The sequence below is a fragment of the Lathamus discolor genome, chromosome Z (assembly GCF_037157495.1).
Source record: "Lathamus discolor isolate bLatDis1 chromosome Z, bLatDis1.hap1, whole genome shotgun sequence".
Taxonomy (NCBI): Eukaryota; Metazoa; Chordata; class Aves; order Psittaciformes; family Psittacidae; genus Lathamus; species Lathamus discolor.
Genome location: NC_088909.1, coordinates 58,898,505 through 58,916,483, shown reverse-complemented (window position 1 = coordinate 58,916,483; position 17,979 = coordinate 58,898,505). Strand labels below are relative to the sequence as shown.

The 17,979-nt window shown below is 39.8% G+C and overlaps 1 protein-coding gene across 3 annotated transcripts in view; it reads right to left on the bottom strand.

Annotated features, from left to right (window-relative positions):
- Nucleotides 1–17,979, bottom strand: part of HOOK3 (hook microtubule tethering protein 3) — a 97,916-nt gene that overhangs the window by 78,685 nt on the left and 1,252 nt on the right. For all 3 annotated transcript variants that reach the window (XM_065663654.1, XM_065663655.1, XM_065663656.1), the window contains exon 2: nucleotides 3,848–3,933. In XM_065663654.1, the coding sequence (XP_065519726.1) occupies nucleotides 3,848–3,933 (86 nt within the window). The remainder of the gene's footprint in view (nucleotides 1–3,847; nucleotides 3,934–17,979) is intronic.

Sequence of the window (17,979 nt, the reverse complement as noted above, 5' to 3'; positions counted from 1 at the left end):
CTACTAGATTGTTTCTAAAGGCATGTCACTATTTTTTCTACATACACTGAAAACATATTCACAGATGATTATGCTGAAATCCTAACCTACTCTAACTGAAAACACAGTTTAAATGGTCACCACCTTTTATACTCCAGCAAGTAAAAAAGAACACCATCTTTCCAATCCTAAAAAAGGAACAGTATGCGATTTAAGTCGCATTCACCTTCAGACTTGTATACTTGATGTTCAGACTTCAGAAAACTTATAAGTGAGCTGATTCAAATGCTGGGTTGGAAAATCCATTACTGCAGCGGGAGGGGAGGTGTGTTGTGTCATCTTTTGTGTACCAGCAAAATACATTAAAACAGTAGAAAGACTGCTTCAATTACTCTTCAGAGTAATTCAGAGCAAGAAGACTGCCAACATTGAAGCTGACTTGAAATTGGGTTTGTTTGATGAAAAAATACATAAAAATTGCATAATTCTTGTAAGTAATGCCTCATCTTCTCGCAAAAGGAAAAATTAAGTGGGAAACTTAAACTTTGCAGCACTTACATCTTCTTTGAAATTTCAGGTAGGAAAAAAAGACTGTTGTCTACTTTAAGCCTTTATGATTCTATCATTATATCTCCAGATCTTACCTTTCCACATGCTCTAAAGTGTTCCCTTGAAATACCTGACTATATCAAGATATCATTCCCCCTTTTTCTTCCTGTAAACTGACAGCTTGCTCTTTTACTATGAGGAAGACTCCTGATCCACCTGAGGATTTGCAACTACAGAAACAAATTCAGTGCCCTCATAGCAGTTAAAGGGCTAGGAGCTCTGTCAAATGAATCACCCTTGTTCGGTAAACCTGAGTCAGGCAGCAGCAAAAGAAGCAAGTGGTGAGCATAAACAAGGGATGGAGCACCCTCATCTTTTGCCTGACTCATCACCTAAGAAGGGCTGCTGCTTGCTAGCGGTTTGAACTCACAGCATTGTTGAAAGACTGGCAAAGCTTGTCCAGTCCTCAGGCTATTACTACTTCTGCTCTTCCACGCTGGTGCCAGCTATGCACCTAGGGAGACCTGGAAATTACCAAGTATTGATTACATAGCTCTGGAAGCTGAGATCAAGGCCCAAGTGGTGTTTGCCCCAGTCACATCAGTTAGCAGGAAGGGCTTGAGGAAAGGACATATCCTGCAGGCCAACAAGCTACGAACTGGTGTTGGCAGCCAGGTTTTGGTTTCCATGACCATAGAACCTTCTTTGAGAACTGAGGAATGCTTGGAAGACATGGGATTCACTTGACTATGATGGGCAGAAGCTTCTTTGCCAACAGGCTGGTGCACCTGTGAAGAAGTTTTAAACAAGGAATAACAGAGGAGGAAAAATACAACCAAACATCATATCACAAAGTAGTGGACTTTGTTGTCAAGTGTGGGATGATGTGAACAAGAGATACCTTATAGTCAGCAAAAGAGGGCTGAAATGGGGTCATCCCAAGCATATGCACATAAACGAGGAAAGGCCTACAGGGATTACATTACATTAGAGGGAAAGCTCTCATTCTGGGGAATCAGAAAGACTGGATGCACATATAAAGTGCCTGTGCACTGAATGCATGTAGCATAGAGAACAAACAGGAGGAAGCAAAGGGCACAGGAAGATGTGGTAGGATGCTGTACATGACAAGGCTGCTGCCATGAATGAACACAGGCTCTTTAGGAAGAACAAGCTGGGAAGGTAGTGACCAGGAGATGCTTTCAAGTGAGACAACAGCAGGAATGCATGTGCTCTGCCTTGGGACAGATGATGAACCAGCTGAGACATTATGGTCAGGATGGCCAGGCAAACCAGCATAAATTACGTAGTTATAGGTGCCAGATACAGACTACCTGGTCAGGATAACATACATCATCATGGACAAACTGATGAAGCATAGCCTGCTTAAGTGGACAGTGAGGTGGGCTGAACTGCCAGACTCAAAGTTAATGAAGTGAATGGGTGAACTGTGAGCGAATGGCTGAACTCTCAGGCTCAAAGGGTTACAAGAAACAGCATAAAGTCCAGCACTCCAGCAGCATACCCGAAGGCTCAATACTATTAAACATCTTTGATTGTGACCTAGATGATGGAACAGAGTGCAAGTTTTCAGACAATACAAAACTGGAAGGAGTCTATGATACACCTGATAGTTGTACTGCTATTTGGAAAAACCCTGACAGGCTGGAGAACTAGGCTGACAACCCATGAACCTTACACATTTCAGCAAAAGTAAGTGCAAGTTCCCTGAACCAGTATATACAGTGGGCCAACTGGCTGGAAAGCAGCTTTGCAGAGAAAAAAGCTGGGTATAAATCATGCTCCAGTGATGTGCCTTGTGGTAAAGAAGGCTAACCACATCCTGGACTGCATTGGAAAGAGCGTTGCCAGCAGGCCAAGAGAGGTGAGACCAGAACTCAACTATTCTAATTCAGCTCCGGTGAGATCAAATCTGAAATGCTGATCCTCAGTATGAGGGAGACCTAGACATACAAGGAAGCTCAGCAAAGGGCAATTAAGATGATTAACAGGCTAGAGCATCTGTCATACAAGGTGAAGCTGAGCAAGCTGTGTCTGTTCAGCCTGGAAAAGGCTCAGTAGGATCTTGCCAATCCTGTATATAAATACATGAAAGTCCCCCTTCTTCTTTATACCCTTACATAATCCTCTCAGTGGTGCCCAGTGAACAAACAAGTGGCAGAAGGCCCCAAGAAGCAGAAGGCCTAACTGAATATAAAGAAAAACATGCCCCCAGCTTTATTTTTCTTGGGGGGTGGGGGACACGGTGGGTTGTGGTGGTGGTTTTTGGTTTTGTTTTAAGACTGTGATGGCAATTAGTATTGGAACAGGTAGCCAAGAAGGGCTGTGAAGTCTCCGTCCTTCCATATACTCAGGATCTGACTGGACACAATCCTGGGGCCACTTGATCTGGCAGCCTCTGCTTTGAGCAGGTGAGTTGAATCAAACACTCCAAAGGTGCTTTTCAGCCTTAACTATTCCACAATTCTTTGATGCAAACCAGAATAACTAACGGAAAGCTATTCATCTCTATTCTGTACATGTCCAGTATCCATTTTAAACAAATTACACAGAAAACATCATGTTGTTCAGGTTTTTTTAACAGGTCTGCAGGAATTGGCATGCTCAGTTTGGACTGCTGACTTTGGTAAATGCTACTTAAGTTTCTAATGAATGACAAGAAGCTGTGTTTAACTGTATGCAGACTTACCTATTACCACATAATGTGAGGTGCATATCTGTAGTCCCCAGAAACATCCTAGATTGCATTGAGATGTTGAACTAATGCATTTTTTCCTATTTGATCTTAAAGTTCAAAAGAACAAAAACATTACCTAGTCTGACAGCTATTATTCCTTCATTTATTTTCAAGAATGTAATATCTTTGCAAACAACTGAATCTGACAGTTCCATTCTGTTTACCACAGAAGTCTTACTGCATGAAATTGTAACATTACTGATACACTGACTGTAGTTTCAAACAATGATCAGAGCCAATACCTTCCCTTGCACTGGTTCCAACTTTTCAAAAAAGTTCAAATTTGTAAGCTGTTTTAATCCATCTTACTTTCCAATAAGCTCATACTTGAATAAATACCTCCATAAAACTTTTTTTTTTTTTTGCATTTACTATAGTTATCTGAAAGCTATAGAGAAAAAAAATCATAGCAGTCATGTTCCAGATTAAAGTACTGTCTAAGCATAGGAAAAGCCACATCTTTCTGGAAAACAAAGTTTAAACTAAAATGCACTTAAATACAGAAAAAATTATAGATAAAGCCCCCTGTGTATTTAATTCATTAAACAAATAATATCTTACATTTTTTGAAGAACCTGGGCCATCACGACCCCATTCGTTAAATCTTCCACGGTCTGGCATGGTGCCTCTACGTTAAATGTCTGGATCTGTAGGAGAAAGGAAAAGGTTATCATCTTCTACTTCAATGTCAAAGGATTTTCAACAGTTTAAAAAAATAATTAAAAAAAATGCCACCAAGCGCCTCCACATTTAGTGTACATTTTAGGAATTAAGAAGTTTTATATTTAATATCAATCAAAAAATGCACTATTGACAGGGCTTAGCATATTTGTTTTCACAGACTTGTGAATTTTGCTACAAATAACAGCAATACATTCTCCAAAAGGCATATTCTCCACAGCATTTTCTAATTTGGAAAAATCACTTCTGTTCTCTCATTCAAACACTTCTAAGAGCATATATTCGAGTACATTTTCCCAATGAACATACATAAGCTCAGCTTTTAGAAGTAACACGAAACTCATAGGCTCCCCACAACTAGAAGATCAAATGCAGAGAGACACACATTCTCCAAACTTAACTATTCCCAACTACCAGGTATAAAAGAGCAGAATGCTGCTAAAGCCTAACAGGTATATGCACTTCTAATGTTATGAATATTTCAAGGTGTTCTATTAACACAGTAACAAACAGTAAGGTCTACATAATGGCAAGCCTCTGGTTTTCAGATGGAAGCTAGGAATCAAAAATGCTGCTAATCTGAAGGAGAATACTAAGGACCATAGGACCAAGCCATTTGATGACAGAATTACTTATAACTAGAGTTAGTTTATAACAAATTCCTCTCCATAGACAGCACATTGAACACACTAAGGTTAACTTTCTGAAGATGCTGTGTAATATTACTAGTTAACACAGGAGCAAGAATAATCTTAAAAAAAAAAAAAAACCACAAAAACAACAAACCAGCAATATACACAATTCTTGTAGGATTTCTGTTCATCAACTCTATTTCCATATGTATATCTATCAGAAACCCTCCCCCTACCATACCAACAAACATAAAAATATACAAGGCAAAGTTATTTTCTTCCTTCCTTCCTTGGTGTGGGAAAAAAAGTCTTCCTGCTGCAGCACAATCTTTTCAACTGGTCTAAGGTACTTCATTATTCACTTTTAATGAACATTATTTTTAAAGGATTTTAAAAGATCAGTTTTATGAAAATAGTTTTGATGACATGTCATTTGAAGGGTATCTGCAGACACATTGGGAAAGCCAGGGTTTATTTGTAGGAAGCACTACTCATATGCACCAGAGAAGAGAGCCTAAAAGAGAGCTTGCAGCTTCAGGCTACGTAAATGTTAGATATCAACCATTTCTTTCCAAACATACTGTAAAACCATGCTTTAGTGGCACTTGAAACACTAATGCTGGTCCAAGCCATTTTGCAATAAATGCCCTCTAGATATGTATTTTGCAATAAAAGACAATTCATGTGACAGTGGGAAATTTTGTAAGCCCTTTTTTGAGGAGAAGGCTCTCAAAAAAAAAAAAAAAAGATCAAGAGCACAATATCCAGATTCTCGTAATAGCTTCTGATTTTAGAAGAAACATGAAACTCTATCATGGATTGTCACATAAGCAAGCTAACAATGCCATTTAATATTAATTTGGAGAACAAGCACCTAGGTCGATGTTCCTTTCTTCCCTTTACTCTGGAAGAAAAACCCTAGCATTCTGTTGGGGAAAAAACAGCAATGATGTCCATGAAGAGCCCCAGAAAACCACGCTCTCAGAGCATGTTTGCTGATCAAGTTCAACAGTAAACATGCTGTCAACATTCTGAACTGTCATGAACGATGCCCATGCTCCAAGAGTACAACAAATTACTATGTGGCATACAAAACAGAGCAACTTCTGCACTTCTGATTCAGTAGATTTTCCTATAGCTTGGTCTGAGCTACCCAGAAAACACAGCTCCTTGCTTCTTCTCCCAAGAATCAAGAAGCTACCATACATTGCAGAGACACTAGGTGAAAATCAGGGTGGGTGGGGGAATTAAAAAACAAGACCACACATGAAAACCACCACATAACAGGATGTAACATCAAACTGCTATTTTGGCAGAAACTGAAGTTTACCTAGGGACTCTGAATTGTGGCAATACTGTTGACAGAATATAGAGACAACTCTGAATCAGAATCCACAAACTCAGTGATACATTAAACAGGAAATACTACTTTCTAGCAAAAAAGCTGCAACGGCATCATGGACGGTTATCACTGACGAAGTTCAAGATGTTATAATGATAAAATTCTCAAGCACTGACAATGAAAATTTGTTTCTAACTTTGCATATTGCACCTTTAAATAATGAAAATTTAAATCACTTTGCTGCACAACAGCCAAATCAAAAGGTCAAGTAAGAACTAATACCACTATGATTTTTCAAAAGTGGGCAAAGTGAAATGCTCTTCTCAAATAAGCAATACCATCATCAATGATGCTAGTTTGCAGGTTTTAAAATTAATTTTGTATCTTGATACATGAAACACATCCTGGACTAAATCAAAGTGTATGCAGGAAATACAACTGCACTGACAGAAGATGAAAAGTTGTTAAGCCTATTTCCACCATACAGAAAACCAAGATGCATCTCTGCTGTTTTGTACCTAACTTTATCACCATATTTCCCTGATAATTTATACACAAAAAAAGTCCAATCTGTCACTGAGACTCAGGTAACTGGACTAAGTCTTCTTTTCTCCACATTCACACATGTGAGATTGCCATTAAGGACAATAACGGCTTTCATAGGTAGACGACAAAGAACAGTAACAAAGACTAAAACTAGCTATATGACTTGTTTCTTCACATACATTTAAATTTTGTAATAAATGTCTTCACTTGCACAGAAAAGGAATACACAGAATAATATTTCAATTAAGGTGTCAAATTCATGCCACAAAACATTTATTCAGCTCTCAAAACAAAGAAACCATATCATTTTCATATCCTTCACAGAAAGTAACAAACTTTCTTCTTCTAAAAAAATAAAATAAATCCTTTCTATATTTATGTCAAAGTGAAACTCCTGTACCGTTCTCATATAGTTCTACAAAATGCTAAGCCAGTCTAAGAAACAATACAGTTCATTTTCCAGAAGGGAGAGGAATGATAAGAATGTAGCAACGCAGAAGCAGAGTCCAGCTATGGAGACAAAGAAACAAGTATTTTTGTGTGTGTGTGTGTGTGTGTGTGTGTGTGTGTGTGTGTGTGTGTGTGCTTCTAAACAGCTATTTAGTAACAGCTGTTAAAACACTGCTCTTTCTGTGCATTGTGATGTGTTTCTTCCTGGAAGACTTCTCTCTCATCCTGCTGCAACTGCTCCTAATTCTTCAGTGTTTGCAATATGGCCCACATTCTTAGTTCCCAAAGCTGTAAGTTAACCGCAGTTCCCCTCTTATTTTTTTTCTTTTTCCTTTTTGTACCACAATATGGAGCCTTTACATCACGCCTGAGTGATCGTAGCCCATTCAGAGGGACTTTGACAAGCTTGAGAAGTGGGCTCATGTGAACTCCATGAGGTTCAACAATGCCAAGTGCAAGGGCCTGCACACGGGATGGGAACAAATACAGCACAAATACAGGCTAGGGATGAAGGAACGGAGAGCAGCTCTGTGGAGAACGATTTGGGGGTATTGGCAGATGAAAAGCTAGACATGACTTAGCAGTGTGCACTCACAGCCCACAAAGCCAACCACATGCTGGGCTGCATCAAAAGAAGCGTGACCAGCATGTCAACGGAGGTGATCTTCCCCCTTCACTCTGCTCTCGTGATACCCACCTGCAGTAACTTGTGAAGTTCTAGAGTCCTGAGCACAGGAAAGACATGGACCTGTTGGAGAGGGTCCAGAGAAAGACCACAAGAATGACAGAGAATCTAGCATCCCATGAAGCTGCAGGAAAACAAAACAACCAAAAAACAAACAAAACCCAAACCAACTAAATGAAAAAAAAAAAAAAAACCAAACCCAAAACAAAACACGCACCACCACCAAATATCCAACCACCTCCCCGCCAAAGACAAAGAAAGCTCTCCAGCACCTTTCCCTTCTCAACACTAACAGCCAACGAAAGACCTGCTCTTTGTACAGTGATTATATATATATATATATAGCTTGTGTTTTATTGCTTGTGTAGTTGACTATCAGACCTTTTATGTATTCTTTGTAATAATACCCGAAATCTTTATTAGAGGTTCTTAGCAGATAAAACAGTATGACTGGTTATGCACAAACACAAAGGTATTTCCCAGCTTCCAACTAGTTGTTTATTAGAGCAAAGTACTCCCTAACCTATAAATGATCCTTTATAATTATTTACCTATTATTTCCCTACATTTTTGGAACTGACTTTGCAAGCTTACAGCTAGGTGCCATGTAGAGAGCCTAAAACAATACTGCATCACCATCACTGTGTGAAACAGATCACACAGCTAAGATGAAGAAGTGGCTAAAAGGAGTAAGAACAAGAAATGAACCAGCTTCACTGTGCTAGATGTTAATCACTACTCAAGCCGTTATCCAAGAACACTTGAAAGTGGCAGAGATTAAGGAGGGCTGGACACTTCTGTCCTCAAACGTTCACAGAATACTACCTAGGAGATCCACAAAAATCCCACTAGAAGAGATTTCCCTCTGCGTCAGTCCTGGAGGAAACCAGACCATTAATTTTTTTTTCAGGATGGTAGGTTAATTATGTTATACAGAAAGCTGTTCTTCCTCAGATGCCAAATTTTTGTACCAAGCCACATCTGTTACAAGGAGAATTGGGATTCCTATCCTATAACCAGAGATCTGGTGCTTCTGGACAACTTTAAGGTTTTTTCACCCATTTTTCTCCTCCCTGTTGCTATCTTCTGCTTGGATAGTCATGCCATAAGCTACTTTTTTCACGCTTTCCAACACAGCAGCAGAATGCATCAAACAAACAAACGGGATCCAGGCTCTCCAATGAGCACAACAGTTTTATTCCAGGATTTGAACTTTGGGATGTTTTCACTGGATTTTAAGTTGTCAAGCTTTTCTTATTAAAGTCTCAAGAGTTAGTCTGCAATACAGCCATAATGTTAGGTACTCAATTATCCAAAACAATGGAAGGGCAAAGTCTTGCTGGACAGGGTGGTGATTCATTCAGAGAGAAAGAGTTGAAAATTATTTTTTTAATTTCCTTCTCATTTTATATAAATTAGTTTTGACCCCCAATACCTGAATGTGTCAAAGTCATGAAAGATCTCAACCAAAATGTTTCATTCATTAAGTTTTATGAAGATTAAATATTTCCTTTGCAGAAACAGTGCAGAAAGTAGAAGATACACCTTGACTAAAGCTTACTTACTAAAAGCCTGTGAGATTAGATGCCATGACAGCATAAACCAGTCAGTACTGCACTACGCTGGCATTGCCACTGAACTATTGATAATTGAAGTGCCCAAGTATGACACATTATTAGGATACAATGAACAGTCTGAACTCTGAATGGTGTTTGATTTAACCATTTCAGAATCACCCATGAAAAGCTAATCTTCCAGCTCCTGAGGAAAATACTGAACATGTTTCTGTGTTCAGTTGAAAACCAGATGAGCCAGCTGATGAAAAATACTACACATATTTGCGATTAAGATAAAATGAAATTATGATATGTAATAGGAAGGCCTAACACAGCACCGTAAACCAACAGTTCTTTCCAAGCTCTCATCTACTTAATCATGTTTTAGTTAAAAGTACTATTTACCACTGATGCTTTCTCTTCTCAAAATAAAAGCCATTAATAAGTGCAAAACTGACAGACATTACCTCAATACACTTGTAGTTACAGTATACATACACTCACACTCTACAAAGCACCAATGCATTTTATAAACCCCAAAAATGTGCCTCTTAAGACTAGAAACATCTTCTCATGGAAGAAAACACTAATGGCAGAGTTTACAGGAGGTGAACCACTGGCTTCCTCTGCTGATTAGGCTACAAAAATTTCCATCTCTACTACCCAAAGTTGACAAAAAAGCGCAATTAAAGCGATGTCACATTAGACACAGGAAGCGCAGGGTATCTTCTGTCTTCCGCACTTCGACTTACAGAAGCCTAGATGATAATACAACCCATGGAATTTGAATGCATGAAGTTTCACCAAGGAAAGAAAATGGAACTGTACTCTCAAAGCAGGTGTTAAATACAAATAGCAGAAGTGCTCAATAAACAAGAGCAAAATTCTTTTTATCCTTAATGAAGACTGGTAGGCTACTAGAAACCTGAACAGCACCAGGCAAATGTGCCTAAATTGATCCATACTAAGACAAAGGACAGGCTGCAAGGCATAGCTTCTATTTGATGATACAAGGCAAAGCCAGGTCCATTAAATTCTTGGGTAGCAGTTATCCAGAAAAACTTTGCATATTAGCAGTCCAAATTTATACAGATTTCAAAAATTACTTAAACAGAAACAAACAAAAAAAAGGTGAACATAGACGGCAGCTTTTCCCTTGCAAAATACCCGGGGGGGTTGGGGGGGGGCGTGGAAATTGCTATTTTAAGCCCAGAACTCCACCCTCTTGAAGCTACAATTTAGATGAAAAGTACTGTCTCTGTTGACAGGTAAAATAAAGAAGTCTCCTTCAAAGGCACAGAAGATGAATCCAAGAGCACTAAGTTCTACTGAAATATCATCTGCACAAACTTTCTGATCAGTGTGGAAACACAGTCTTCCACAGAAATCCCAAGAGTAAGACTCAGCAGCTACAAGATAGGATTCAAAGAGAGTTGGCCTTAAGTTTTCACCAGACTAAGAAATTTCAGATGCAGCAGATTCTAGAACTGGTAACACAGATGCACAGCACACTGCTAAATTTAGCATTTCTTGCAGTTCAAGTCATCTCCATTCCCAGGATTTATATTTCAGCAAACATCTTCCTGAACTTCATGGAAACTATGGAGGCATGCAGAACAAGGCTTTTGAGAAGCTCACCGAATTCCATGATCGCTTAAGAAAGCCAGGAGCCATCACAGAATGGGCTGCCATCTTTTTGACATTGTCCGTAAAATAAAATCAGATAAATCATGACAGGGTGACCAAGTTCTGCATTTTTAATTTTCCTAATCCTCAAAGGGGCAGTAGAATTGGTAAAACAACCATAATCTCTGCTGCAGTTAAACACAAATTTATTTCTACTTGCTCCTATACTAAAATAAAACAATGGATACCTTGCTGCAATGGCAAGCAAGTTCACTCAAAGGTTTATTTTATGTAATCCAGGAATGCAGGAAAGGCTATAGCCCATTTAATACTTGGCAACTCTGCAATGAATAAAATATGAATGCTCATTTCCAGATCTAATGCCCCCCAAACATTCATCTGGTGTGGTGTGAACCCACTTGCTGGTTAGATTCAGTATCTAAACTTGGCTACCCTGAGAAATTCAGCTCTGAACACTCAACAGGACTTCCAGAGAAGACACAAAGCATGACACTTCCATTGTAATGCACACTTGCAAAGAAGCTTGCAGCTAAAACACATGAAAGAGCCCTACCAATTCTAGGGCTGAAGCACATCATCAGATTTAATGCATCTTTTTGTGCAATACTTGCTCCATTACATGCACCACTCCAAAACTGTTTCCTGCATGTCCCCTTTGAAAAGTGGCCATCCCTTCATGGCCCCGGCTAGTCCACTGAAACACAACTCCAGCTTTGTATTCATTCAGAAGTTTTTGCCGGCCACATGCAGGAGTAGAATGCTGGCTGGATTTCCCACCTTCCATCCCCTGCCTTTAACCTTAGAGAGCTTCTTCCTCCACCAAAACTCTTCTCCTTTCCATATCGCCTCTTGACCCAACTGAGAAGCACTAAGTAACTCTTGGGAATGACTAAGTCACATATGGCAAAGGCAGGCAGCCAGGAAAACGGTACATGCATACTCTGCAGGGCAGGAAACCACTACAACCAGTAAGTTAGAGGAGTTAATCCTTTCGCCTTTTCTGTGTGGCAGGACTCACCAGCCTGTTGGCAGCAAAAGCCACAAGGAGGACGTTACTTACTACCCTTTTACCCTCTCTTCCAGGCACATTTTCCTGCTTTAACCTTACACAGTGTAAGTTGCTGTGCGGCAAATAACCTCATTGGCTTGGGTTTTGTGTTGTTTTGTGTTTTTTGATAGACTGGTTTTGTTTTGCTTGGTTTGTTTCGGTTTTTTGTATTTTTTTAATTAATTATTATAACTTGCAAATTATATTGACTAAGCAACCCCAAACTTTGGCTCTGAAGCTGAAGGCAAACCTAAGTTAGTTAAGTCTTTCTGAACTATCACAGTACTCGACAACCCTCAGCTAAGCCAAGAAGGCAGATAGTAGACCCCACCTGCTCCACAACTTGAAAGTCTGCAATTGCTCTACAAAAGTCAAACACATTGCAGCAAAGACTTTTGATGGTTGGGGAAGAACAGAATGTCAGAATATTATCTTCCAGTTCAAGAGCCTCAACAAAATGGTCTCGCAATAAGAAAAACAAATATAGTTGTGCAAAATTCACAATTTGACTTCACCTCTTTGAAATAAACGTAACTATTTCAAAAAGAAGATAGAAACAGGTTCCTATCCTCACCTCCCACCTTCAGATTAACAAGCTAACAAAAGAGTCGTTTCCTTTATACTGTTTCAGGTTCACAGTTCCTAGCAGCAAAATCTGTTTCTTCTCCAAGCAACATGTCACAATCTCCCCCCAAAAAATGAGGGGGCAGAACTAGGAGCTGAAATTGAGCACACACTGAATCACAACTGTCGTGGTTTGAACCCAACCACAAACCTCTTTTACTCACTCCCCCCCTTCTTGCCCTCCCCCTGCTCCTGGAGGGACGGAGAGGAGAATCGAAAAGAATGCAACTCCCACGGGTTGAGATAAGAACAGTTTAGTAACTAAGGTATAACACAAATCATTACTGCTACCACCAATAATAATAATGATATAGGAAATAACAAGAGGAAAGAATACAACACCTCAACACCAGCCGACCAATAACTCGCCCCACTCCCCCCAGCCGAGCACCGACCGATACCTCCTCCAACCCTGCAGTCCCTCTACCCCTTCCGGGTCCTTCTAAGTTACATCCTGGGCATGACGTGCTGTGGTATGGAATACCTCTTTGGCTAGTTTGGGTCAGGTGTCCTGTCTCTGCTTCCTCCCGGCCTCCCCTCCTCCCTGGCAGAGCATGAGGCTCAGAAAGTCCTTGGCCAGACCAAACATTCGAGCAGCAACTGAAAACATCGGCATTATCACCACTGTTCCAAGGCCAAAAGATCAAAACACAGCACTGTACTAGCTCCTAAGAAGGAAAAAACTGACTGCTGCTGCTCAAACCAGGACAACAACTAACTGGTTTTTGTTCACTGAACTAGCAATTGTTATAAATGTACCACTGCTATAAATCACCACTTCAGATAAAAGTAAATTTTTAAAAGGCACAATTTGGGACAAGGCCCCAAAGAATGAAAATTAACACTGTGTCAAAACACATATATGAAGAAAATGCCCGCACCTCCAAATTCTGTGTTCAGCCTTCCTTCCTAGTTGCGACTTAAAAGAAGGGGGTGAGGGAGAATACAAACTGTACCTTATTATCTTTAATTATCACATTCATACATTATCAGCCTCCCATCACTTGTTCTACAATAAAATCTTTAAAAGAAGTACTTCTGCCACTGCTTGACCTCTCAGCAATAGGTCAAAAAAATTCTACTATAACCTAATAATAGTGCCAGGCACCCAAGCTCTCTCAAACATAGCAGATGAAAGAAGGTAGATTTAAATAAGACATTAGGAAGAAACCCTTTACCATGTGGATGGTGAGACACTGACACAGGTTGCCCAGAGAAGCTGTAGCTGCCCCATTCCTTGCAGCGCTCAAAGCCAGGTTGGATGGGGCTTTGAGTAATCTGGTCCAGTGGAAGGTGTCTCTGCCCATGGCACAGGGGGCTGGAACTAGATGATCTTTAAGGTGTCTTCCAACCCAAATAATACTGTGCGCTGTGATGATAAGCTCAGAGTATCACTCTCTTAGACAACTACACCTAAAGGATGGAGCAACAAATTCTTTACCATCTTCGTGAGTGATCATTAAAAGTAGAAATGGTTGCTCAACCTACTGCTTTGCCAATAGATGCAGCACATACAGGGGCTGTGGTCTGCCAGATACCTCAACCCATGCACCATGCTGGCAAGCTCAGTGTTTTTCCTGTCTGTCTGAACTGAAACACGTTCAAACAGAACTATCTTCATGACCTGCTGTCATCACCACCATAATCAACCAGCCCTGAAATTCGATGTTTTCTTCAAGAGGTAAGAGAGGGTGATGTGATGAGATCATCAGAAGAAAATGAAACCCTACAACTTTGTGGTCGGTGATCAAGGATTGGAAGAGGAAAGAATTTAAACAGGCTTAGCAAGTCTCCTACAATCTTAGCATGTACAAGAAATCAGAAAAGTACTTAAAACCATAAATGCATGGGAATCAAGACAACTTACTCTAAAAAAAAGGTAACTGGACAGTAAGGGAAAATACAGCTTTCCTAGTAAATTCCAGCAGATTTTATTCCAAGGAGGGTGCCTACAAAGCACTTGCAAGCAGCACTTGCTCACATGGTCTGTATATCTCAAATAACACATGCAAATCCTTCCAGTATGGGACAAGCCACCATAGAGATACACTGTGTACTGAGAAGATTTTTCAGCCAAAAACAAGAAAAGCCATGTAAATGGCCAGAGTGCTTTTAAAATGGAGGGTGCCGAAAAAAACAGCCTTGTAGTGTTTACAAAATTTTCACTTATACAAGTTTCAATATGACTACCACAGAAACTATATTTGGCCTTGAGGGTTGGAAGAGAAAAAAAACAGGCAAGATGCAGCTTGGCAGAGGCAGTACATGGCAAAATAAGAGATATTTATCATAATGAATGAAAGAAAGTTCATGACATCTCCATAGCAACCTACTACGTATAACCAGACAGCAGTGACCTCTTTGAGGAATCCTGCTGTTTATATACCAATGCTAAGCAACCTTTTCAGCTTTTGAGCATCACATTTTAGCTCTATGTTGAAGACAATTTCACAGATTACACAGCATACAGTGTTGCTGTAGCCATAACACTGATTTCAGCTACAGACGTACTAAAGCTTAACTGCCACATGCACATCTGTCAGCTCTCTGTTTTACAAAATGACTCAGTGATGTATCTGAGTTAAAAGCACTCCTGACACTACATACAAATAATAATAAAAAAATACAATCTGTGTGTTCATATCTGGACGAGTCATAAATTTTAAACAGAAAGATGGTATGAATCTGTATTTGATATGCTGAAACAATTTTAGTATCATTGCAGGTTTACCTCACAGCCACATTTTTCTAAACTGCTTTGGCTGCAGTGCAGTTTGGATAGCTACGCCACAGTGCCTAGAATAGTCTCAGAGAGGCTTCTGGGAGATTTCTGGTAGAGTAATAGTTCTGCAATTACAGTAGGCTACAAACCTTGCTAAAGTATGAATACCAACTTTGAGACGTCAGTAACTGGGCTGCAGTCCTTCACTCAGCTCCCCTTGAGCTACCACTACCCTGGCTGCCTCAAAATAACACCATGGTCAGGGCTGAAGTGGTAGGAATCAAAAAGTCTCCCAGCTGTTTAAAATCCTGAACAAAAATTACTTAGGAACACATTTGATAATGTTCTCATACAGGTAAAAAACCTGAGAATTAAACCCCAAACTGCAGTGTAACACCAAAAATGGGAGTGTTGGTGACATTACTGAAGAATAAAACAGAACATACTCACAGGTAAGCAACATGCCCCAGTTTAAAGACACCAGAATAGGAATGCAAAGTAAAAGGCTTGAGGGATATTCTCATTCATTAAAATAATGAGTTTGCAGAGGGAGGAACAGTTTCGTTGCACCCTGCATCCACCCAAGCAAACATTCAGTTTAAGCTGAACAGGTTCTCAGATTTGCAGAAAGCCTTATCTACCCTACTTACACCACAGAGAAACCAGTTCAAGTACCTCCATATGAATATGAAGCAAGCAACCTGGGAGGTTAAACCAGTTCTTAAGAATAGCCAGCTTCTCTGGCATAATGGAAAAGACTATCAGTCCCAGGCATGCACAAACTGCAATCAAGATAGCTTTCTGCTTCCATTTACGTGAACGGTTTACCAAGAATCATAAGGAGACCAGAAAAAGCCAGGCAAAAAGGCATCTTATTCATACAGTTTCACTGAGGACTAAAAAACATTGTCTCTTTTGCAAGTTCCATGTATCCTGGAATAAACTGAAACTACCTTTCTTCATTTTTTTTACTGAGTGTGTTTCAAAGCCACACTCAGAGAGACATACTGAAATTGTAAAAATAACCAGTAACTCCACACATTCATCTAAGAAACACATTGACTAACTCTACTGCTATTTAAGAAATATCTTCTAATATTTCTCATTAAAAAAAAAAAAAGACACAGCTAGTTTCTTGATTAGGTCAGTATCTGTAGGTGGGTAAAGGTTAGAAATGTAAAGGGATCCCCATGGACCATTACTACAGACAGACAGGACAATGCTCCACTTGATAGGTACAGCTTCAGGACTGAAGATTATAAACACTAACTACTGCTCAAACATCACCATATGACTGAGTAATAACTTTTACATATGGCCAGCAGAACAACACTTTTTCTGTTGCTGTGATTTCTCTCTCTAAGCTTTCCATTTTTATGTCTTACTTTTCCAGCACAGCTTTTAGTGTCAATGTAATTTTTTTTTCAATGTTTTAGCTTTTCTAAGAAAGTGCAAACTATTTTCAAGGGTAACAGTAAAGTTTGCTACCCAACAAATCAACTGCCTCAACCACCAACCTCAAACTTTGCAAGGAAAAAAACAAAACAAAAAATTACTAGTTCTTTCCACTGCTTTGCTGCTGTTGTTTAATGCAAGAAAATCAATGGAGATCTCCATAACACTGAACAGACTTCAGGTAAACTTGTTCTCTTCATCTCCACAAACAAGAACTGGGGACTCCTATTTGCCAGCAAGACTAATCCAACTTCCACCACATTTGAACACTTGACGTTGATAAAATTATCTTTCTGAACATATATAAACCACTGGTTTGTACTATAGTGGCTGTAAAAAGAATTCTTCTGGGGACCAGGGAAGTAGCCACTGCCTTCTGGATGCATTTTGTGATTTCCCTTGCTGGCTAGCAATTACCTTAACCTTACAAAGTTCTAAAACGAAACTTTATTGAAATATTAACCCCTCAAAACCAAACCTGAATGGCATACTTAAGTAACAGAATATTGGAATATTTTTAAATTTCTTGTCAGACTTAACACAGAGTTCTGTACAATTGTTATACTTCAATAAAAAATTCTCAAGTCATTGACAATTTTGTCCAACCTGCAATTGGATACTGGGTAGGATCAACAGTTCAAATCACTCAAGTCACAGGCCAACACCATACAAAAGAAAATCCATCTCTTTCATTCTGCAGCAGCTTACATGGGAACAAAGTAGTCTCACCAGAAAAGAAAGAGCTAATCTGCTGGTCACTTGGAAATCCAAGGAGCTAGGAATGCCTGGGGACTGTGACCACTTGCTAGATAAGCTACAGGCTCACTCTTCCCCCATTGGCACAACTGCCAGAGAGCACAAGAAAAGCATAACTAAGACAACTAGAGCAAAAGCACACGGCAACTAGCAGCATATAGAAACAGATCTTTCCCCATCACTTCCCCACCCCCACCAGTAAGCCTTCCTCTTTCTCCTAGCACTGGGCCTCTCAGCCTTTCTTTGCCAGGATTCACAGACATCAACTTCCTCTTAAATTCTGTCAGTAAGGTAACTTTCATTGCCAACACCTGAAAAAGAAAGCATATGAAACTAAAAGCAGGACAAGTGGCTAACTGCAACAAATTGCAAAGACTGGCAGAAATGTGAAGGAAAGAGAAACCGGGTTACTTATTCCAGACCTGTATGGGGCACTGGAGCACACTCTCCCCAAAAACCTCCACCTTCTACAACTTCCAAAGTCACCACCTGCTCACCTCTAGCAATCACGGAATTTCCCTTACTCATCCCCTTGTGACTTTCACAGAG